This window comes from Hevea brasiliensis, chromosome 9 (genome assembly GCF_030052815.1).
Source record: "Hevea brasiliensis isolate MT/VB/25A 57/8 chromosome 9, ASM3005281v1, whole genome shotgun sequence".
Lineage (NCBI taxonomy): Eukaryota > Viridiplantae > Streptophyta > Magnoliopsida > Malpighiales > Euphorbiaceae > Hevea > Hevea brasiliensis.
Window position 1 is genome coordinate 8,648,155 of NC_079501.1, and position 7,890 is coordinate 8,656,044.

The window sequence follows — 7,890 nt, forward strand, 5'->3', positions numbered from 1 at the left end:
CCTCCGCCCAGCCGCCTCAGTGACCACCGTCAAGTCTGTGAGTAAAATATTAATTTTAATTGTAATTTCGATATTATTATATATTCAGCATGCCCATACATCACTTATATGCATATATTTATGTAGTTAAACTCTAGGCACGATTTATGATGCATTGATAACTGTTAAAGTGCCATGATGTTGTTGTGGTAATTTGGAGCAGTGTGCGTGCGTTGGCGTGCGTGTGATGTGGTGTGGACTATGGATAGGACGGGTAGTCACGGCTTGAGTTCTTCACGGGACCCGATCCTTCGAGGGGTAGTCACGGCTTGAGTTCTTCACGGGACCTCGATTTGGTTTATTGCGAAAAGTCCGCTTGAGTTCTTCACTGGTACGAGTTGGATTTAAGAGAGTTGTATAGGGATCAGCTCTCATATGTTATGATTGATGCTACAGGGTGCGTGAGTACTCCAAATTACCTTTTTGATGTTATGATGTGAAAATGATGTTGATGTTGCATTTCACTCTACATGGTGCATTAGTTTTAGATAGTTATAGAGATTATGGTTAAAATTGATATTTTACTCTCGAAATTAACGCCACTCTGCTCAATATTTTTTCGTGCTACAGGAGGATTTTATTTTTGGTTAACCTGCTTTTCTCCTTCGCAGGTTGTTTATCAATATTTGTGTAATTTTATTTACTCCTAGAATTTCCGCATGTGTTAGAAGTATTTATTTGATTATGGTCTGTAATATTATTATCATGTTGGACCTGTAAACGTATAATGATATGTATGTTTGATGGATTGGATGAGGGAGCTGAGCTCCCATTTATTTTTATGAGGATATGAGTATGTGGAGGGTGAGCTGAGCTCCCCAATTGAGTATTTATTATGTTTACAGGTCGGGTGAGTCGAAAACTCCCCGTTGAAAAGTCCATTTTATGGCCGGATTCTGTCCGTTTGGTTTCTTGAAATTGGGCTCAAATGGGCCTTAGAGTTGGGTTAATGAACAGTTAGGCTTACTACGGGCCTCGGGGGCTTTAGGCTGGCCCAGGTCCTAGTGCCGGTCCGGCCCATAGGTTGGGTCGTGACAGCTATATCACATGGTTTAGGCATGAGGCTAAGCCCATGATGACCGTGGAGCAGCCTGACTGAGCCGTGGTCCCGTGTCAAAGCATCATTTCGAGAACCAGGAATAAACTTAACCCAATCCCTTTGAAGCCGTTTGGAGTGCTGTAGCTTATGGCAGAAAAGAAGGCTAGAACTATTTGTTTGCTGTACACAAAGGAGAGCTGTTCTGATTTTTGGATGAGTATGGAGTGAAGCTCAAAAGTTGAATTTATAGTTGAAAACTTGAGGCAATTATGGAGAGAATATATTGTTTGCATTTGGATGGCCAGCTTCTTCTAAACTGGGGACTTTTGGAAGAAAAAAGAAACACAACAATTATTGCTACTTCGAAATTGAAGTTTCTTATTATAGGCATAAAAAATGCAAAATTTTATTTTATATGGCTTGTTTGTTTTAACAACCCATAAAATATTTTTATCACTCAAGGATAAGTGATGTGTTCATGTGCAGTGTATGATTAGGTGGGTGGCCAATTTTTTTTTTGGAGCTTGATTAAAGATTTGCCATTATTCATCTTTTCTTATATATTCATGGTTTTTTTTTTTTTTTTTTTTTTTTTTTTTATAAGCAATAGATCATATATTCACATCTTAGGAAGCAGAATTAGTTGAACTTTGTTTTACAATGTGTCTTCTAACTAGTGAGGTACCCACTGAATTTACAGATCGTTAAGCTTGCAAACATAAAGCGAAGGGTATAAAAATGTTTTGATCCGGTGTCTGTGAACATTTACTATTCTGGTTCTTAAACGGTCAGGAGTTTATTATTCTATCGTATGATAAATGTTAAATAATTTCAGACTTTGGTAATTCGTGTACTGCATGTCAAGTCCCTAAATATGTCTCCGGTACATGGGGAACAAGATATTGGCTGGCTAATATTGTTTTGGTCCATTCACTCGGTTTTGTTTGGCTGCTATATGAAGTTTATCATTGCATCTTCCATGGAAATTCATCCTCCACTGTATTCAACATGGCATTGAAAAGACCAAATAATTCATCCTCTAGAATGGGACAAAGATTGCAAATGGTTGCAGAGAACTATTCACGGGATCCATATGGAGACAGGAAACTACTTCTTCTTCAGGGTTACCTAAGGCAAATGCTTTGGATTAATGATTAAAGCCAATAGTTTTGTACTATCATGCCTCGGAAATTGGAATCCCATCTCAACTTGCTGGCATGCCAAATTCAAACTTTACTTGAGTCCCCTGTATCTTCTTGTCAACTTTCTTGTATGTTCTGTGTTACATCCAAGAAGAGGAAGGGGATTGAAGGATTTTTCATGAAAGTACCAACTAACAAAATCTTTAATTTATTTATCATTAAGCAAACCAAACAACTGATACAATCACACTCCTGACAATAGAATCAAGAATCATCTCTAACAGACTAGAACAAAATAGGATAGAAGAGTGATAATCAACGCTACATACAGCACGCCACAAATCGCTCTGCAATATTCAGGTTCAGAATTTGGTGACAGTTGAACCACACCACATAATGAAGAAAACGAAGAGCATGAAAGGAAGGGGTGCTTTGATGATGCTTCCATCAGATGTTCCTTCTGTTGATGGGACTGTTTTTGATCCAGTTCCTGCATTTGTCAAAGAAATGTCCTCAAAATCGTTTCATGAAATTATATTTTTGCAGGAAGGATTACCAATCGCGCATAGATCTACTATTTGGTGCCTTATTTTCGTATTAAGCTAAGCTTGTAAATTTTCTAATATTTACCCGAAGAAGAAGGAACCTCCGATGCTGATGGAGTTAGTGCAGGCTCAGGTGTATCATTGGATGAATCTGCTGGAGAAGTGGCTGGTGGAATCGGTGAAGTGGTTGGTGGAGTTGCTAAAGTTGTTGGTGGAGCTGCTGAAGTCGTGGGCGCGGTGGCAGCTGTTTTGCCAAAGTCAAATAGTGAATAAAAATATACACGAGATAAACAAGCCTAACAGAAGCTAAAGTTAGGCTTTAATTACCTTTGCACTGGCTGATTGGTGGAGTTTGCACTTTGCAAGCACCAGGGAGAGACAGAGCCAGAGTTTGGTTGATGGTGATACCCAGCGAAGGGCCATTGTTATTGAGCAGCGAGCAAAGGCATTGTGGTGACGATTGGACGACATTGGCTAGCTGAGAGCAGCAAGTAGATGATGGGGTCGTTGAATTTCCTGTAACATAGTTGAGGCATGAGGCCATGCTAGTGAGTGCATTGCTGCAGCCCGATTGGGCCATGGCTCCACTATATAGCATGCCCACGAGGACCAAGACTAGGGCTAGGCCCATGCAAATCCTACTTGAAGCCATTTAGTGTCTCTGGAAGTTTGGGCTGCCTGGAATGGTCAAGACGAGAGGAGAGAAGGTCTTGTGTGTAAGAATCAGGAGGCGGTGATGATGGACGGTTAAGTTTGGTAGGAATTAGAGGCTTGGAGCTTGAGTGAGAGGGAAGAGAAGGGACTTAGGCTTATATAGAAAAGCTTCATGGAGACAAAAGCATATTGGTACATTTAGATGACCTACTTTAACTAAACTAAAGGGTAGTATAATAACTATAACGCATTTACACATAAAAGTTTCACTTTATTATAATAAGCCTCGTATACATTTTTTTTTTTTTAATTTTTTCAACAATCTGCTAGATCTTTAGATTTTTCCAAGTACTATTACTCACATTGGCCACTTACAAGATGTCCTTATTGTTTTCATTTTCATATATATAAATCTCTAAATCTGGAAGACATTTGTTTATTTGATCCACGGTAGTTTATTTGTGTATGATTAAAAATAGTAATGGATCCAGTATTTTTAATATTTAATTTTGATTTAATTTTAATAAAATGAATTTAAATAAAATACATTTAAATTTGAGATAAATTTAAATTTAATATTTAGTGGGATTGATTTATTAAAAACACTTTAAAATATTTTTTTATATATATTTGAGATTTTCCCAATTAACTAATATGTACTTGAGATTGCTTAAAACAAAAGTGATCGATAATTTATCTCCAAAATTTAAAAAAAATTCAAAGCTAATGACAGGCATGCCTAACACTTACCTAACCACACTCCTATCCCTTGGTAAAGAAATCAAAGGGTTCCTTCTGGCTTGGAAATTATTAGTTATAGCAGTTGAACTCCGGAATCCATTTCAAATCTACCTGTTCTTTCCCTCTAATTTTTTTTTAACCCTATCTAGCTATAAATGCTTTTCTTATCCCTATCAAACCCAATTCAGTTCTTAACTCAATTCTCCCATTCCAAGATCATTCACAGCTCATTTTTTTCTTGGTAGAGATTCATGGAAGGGCTCAAGGTTCCCCATTTGATTGCAATAATATCGGTTCTTCTACTAATTTCAGTGAATGGGCAAATTAGCACGCCATGCACAAGCTCAATGATTACCAGCTTCACCCCCTGCATAAATTTTATCACTGGTAGTAGCAGCAATGGCAAATCACCCACTGCAAGCTGCTGCAATTCAGTGGCGTCACTGATGAGCACAGGCACGGATTGTGCTTGTCTAATACTAACAGCTAGTGTCCCTGTTCAACTCCCAATTAACCGCACACTAGCAATCTCTCTCCCCCAAGCATGCAAGATGAGTAGTGTGCCATTACAGTGCAAAGGTGCTATTTGTTCCTAATTAACTTGGTTTATACCGCCAGTAGTCTAAACAGTTTCATCTTCTATCAGTATCTGTTAAATATTCTAATGATGATTGCATTCTGCCTTGCAGCTTCTGGCACTCCTCTACCAGCCCCAGGTATCGCAAACGATTAAAGATTCTTGGATCCTTTACAATTCTCATGAAAAAATAATGATAAAGAAATTTGTGATATTTAGTATAAATGTTTCATTAGCCAAAGCTCCTTGATTCTAAAAGGGCTCGATAAGATATGCTTGTTAAACGTTATGTTCACAAGATGACAAGAATCTTGTATTGGCAGGTCCCATCTTGCTAGGGCCAACTCTTCCACCTCCAGCTGCTGCTGCTGCTCCTCTAAGTCCACGAGGTAATCTGTTTCTAATGTCCTGATATTTCCAGTGCTTGCTAGAAATATAGATCTCCATCTTGAATGTGGATATCTTAAACTGTTTTACCCGCTATGTACTAGGACTCTACTTGGCAGCTTCCAAAGCAGCAGCACTGGCTCCACCACCAGAATCTGAAACCAACCTTCCAATTACACCAGCATCCCCACCAGTGCAAATAGAAGGTCCACCAACAACTACAGGGATTCGACCTGTGCTGTCCTCCTCAGCATCAATGCCGTCTCACATTTCCCCACCAATTTCCCTGCTCCTATTTATAGCAATCATTGTTTTGAAATGCAATTAAATTTTTTTGCTACCTTTTTGATATCGCATCTCTTAGTTCTGGGTTCAAGTTGAATCTGGTAAAATCAACTTAATGTTATGTCATCAGATGAAAAAAAAAAAGGTCAGAGATGAAGGCATGTCAATTAGTATATCTTTTTCACAAGGAAAAATCAGTTGATTGGATGCCTGAACTCATATGAACGGGTATCATTGTCCTAATTTCCAAGTGAAATCTTCCAAATGTGCAAAATCAATCCAATTACCACTCCATAGTACAAGTTCATGTCAGCTCACTATCAGGGTAATATGATTGATTATGCATATATGGAAGGCTTGATCAATTCAAGTACATGGCAAGAATGGAATGAGGACAAAAATAAGTAAATGACAATGCTGCCCTTTCATAACTCTGCTGCACAAGTCCAAAGCGCTCGATTTGAAGTGACCAACTAAATTAATGTATTTAAAATAATGCTAGCATACACAATCATCCCACAAATTTAAAACAACAATGCATAACCTTAAGGACCTACCACTACATCAAAGAATATCATAGTCTGAGATATCACTTATCAGAACCTCTTCATGAAAATCAGCAGAATGAGCTGCTGGAACTTTAACCATTAAGCTGTAGGCGCACCACTAGTATCCTTGACAGATTCCCTTGCACAATCTTTGTCCACAATTTTGACTACAAAATTTGGTGGAGCCACAACCAGCCTTGATCAAATCTCTATAATGCATTCGTCCACCAAATAAATTGCTTCTTCCACCGTCGCTTCGCTGCAGTAGTGTCGATCCATCATTGAAAGAGAAAAATATGATCCATAATCAAATGCTCCCTTACAATCTTGAGAAGAGTTGCAATGTAGTCAATTAATATAGAGATGGCCCTGTCTCTTTGTCATGGCCTGCCAGAAGAATGATGGATTCTGGAAAACCAAAATGCCAAGAAGAGCTATATTGAATGGATCACCTATTTTTATTTACAAAATGTCTTTGTAACAATGGGAAAACCTAGTTAAATTCCCAGGGAAATTATTCCATAATGCAAGTTTCAAATTTCCAAATTTGTTATCCATTGGTGTTTATTGATAGAGTAAAGATTCGAATCTTACACCGTGGGTGTTCAATCACTCTACTAACTCAACACTTAGAACCAATTATCAAACAATTTATTAGTTACCAAAATTATTATTCTTATTATTGTTATTTACGTAGCTAGCTCTACATATCTTATTTTAATAAGAGAACCACTGTCGATGGAGGAGACTAATGGAAGCAAAAATGGCTTAGGAAATTAATTGTTTTGAAGTAACAGAAGCTTGATGTTGAAATTCAATCTTTTGTAATGCAAACAAATGATAATTTTATCTTTTCAGATCTCATTTCCATGCTGTAGGAGCTTTTCATGTTATGATATGATTTTGCTTGATCTTAAAAATTATTTTTATATTTATGATAATCTTATTTATTTAAATAAATAAATATTAAAATATTTAATAAGTATAATAAAATAGAACTATCAACACATAAACATAAACATAAATCAGGAAGGATATATCAGAGTTTTTTTTTTTTTTCCAAATATTGAGATAGTACTGACTAAAACTTAAGCCAATGAATTAAGGCAACCTAATTATTTTTCTTTTTGTGAAAACCGGATGGTAGAAGAGGAAAGGGATGGATTCGGAAGTGGGACGATAGTGCAGCTATATAAACCCACCTGTTGTATCCGCTGCTCCTCCAAAAGGAGAAATGGATCTACGTTTGGAGCATGCACTTCTTATAAATTTAATTTTATATAAAAATGAGGTTCATAATTTTTAAATTGAATATTAATTTTAAATATGTATTATTTTTGTTGTATATATTAATTGATTTTATATGATTTAAATATAAATATTTGATTTAAAAATTATTAAATTTATTTTTTATATAAAATTAAACTTTTATTTAAAAATGTTTAATTATTTTAAAATATATTATTTAATTTCTAATACTATTTAATGAATATATTTAAAGATATATTTTTCTTAATAGCGATATTTTTTAAGTAAATAAAAAATTTTTAGTATATACAATAATTAGTACCTTTTTTTTTGTTTAATAAAAATATAATATATAAAATAAATGTATCTCTCGTACATTATTTTATTATCAGCATTCTTGGCAATAATATATAATATATACAATTACGACATTATTTTCCTTAATGGAGATGTTATTCAGTATTTTTTATTTGTATGTATTTTCATTAATTAATAATTATAAGAGTATAATTTTTTAGATATATTAAAAAATTACAAGTCACTCTTTATTTTTTTTTTTATGAGTAACGACTTAATCTTTAAAATTTAATTTTGTTAATAAGAGCAGTTTTTATCATCTAAATTGACTATTAATTAATTTAGCTAATTCCATTAATTACTGTTTAATATGAAATAATTTAATTCT

The 7,890-nt window shown here is 35.3% G+C and overlaps 2 protein-coding genes across 3 annotated transcripts; one reads left to right on the forward strand and one right to left on the reverse strand.

The window, feature by feature from the left end:
* Positions 1-2,412: 2,412 nt before the first annotated feature.
* On the reverse strand, positions 2,413-3,535 carry LOC110645180 (non-specific lipid transfer protein GPI-anchored 5). The gene is made up of 3 exons (XM_021798235.2): positions 3,093-3,535; positions 2,851-3,009; positions 2,413-2,710 (listed from the first exon to the last, which is right to left on the reverse strand). Exons 1-3 carry the CDS (start codon positions 3,415-3,417, stop codon positions 2,583-2,585), a joined length of 612 nt encoding a protein of 203 aa, XP_021653927.2. The 5' UTR covers positions 3,418-3,535; the 3' UTR covers positions 2,413-2,582.
* Positions 3,536-4,267: 732 nt separating this feature from the next.
* On the forward strand, positions 4,268-5,520 carry LOC110645181 (non-specific lipid transfer protein GPI-anchored 16). Of its 2 annotated transcripts, none has more exons than XM_021798237.2 (4): positions 4,268-4,739; positions 4,850-4,876; positions 5,061-5,126; positions 5,244-5,520. In XM_021798237.2, exons 1-4 carry the CDS (start codon positions 4,412-4,414, stop codon positions 5,450-5,452), a joined length of 630 nt encoding a protein of 209 aa, XP_021653929.2. In that variant the 5' UTR covers positions 4,268-4,411; the 3' UTR covers positions 5,453-5,520. The 2 variants fall into 2 exon arrangements, with proteins under 2 accessions (XP_021653929.2, XP_021653928.2); XM_021798236.2 differs by having other exon boundaries at positions 4,275-4,739; positions 5,229-5,520.
* Positions 5,521-7,890: the final 2,370 nt, after the last annotated feature.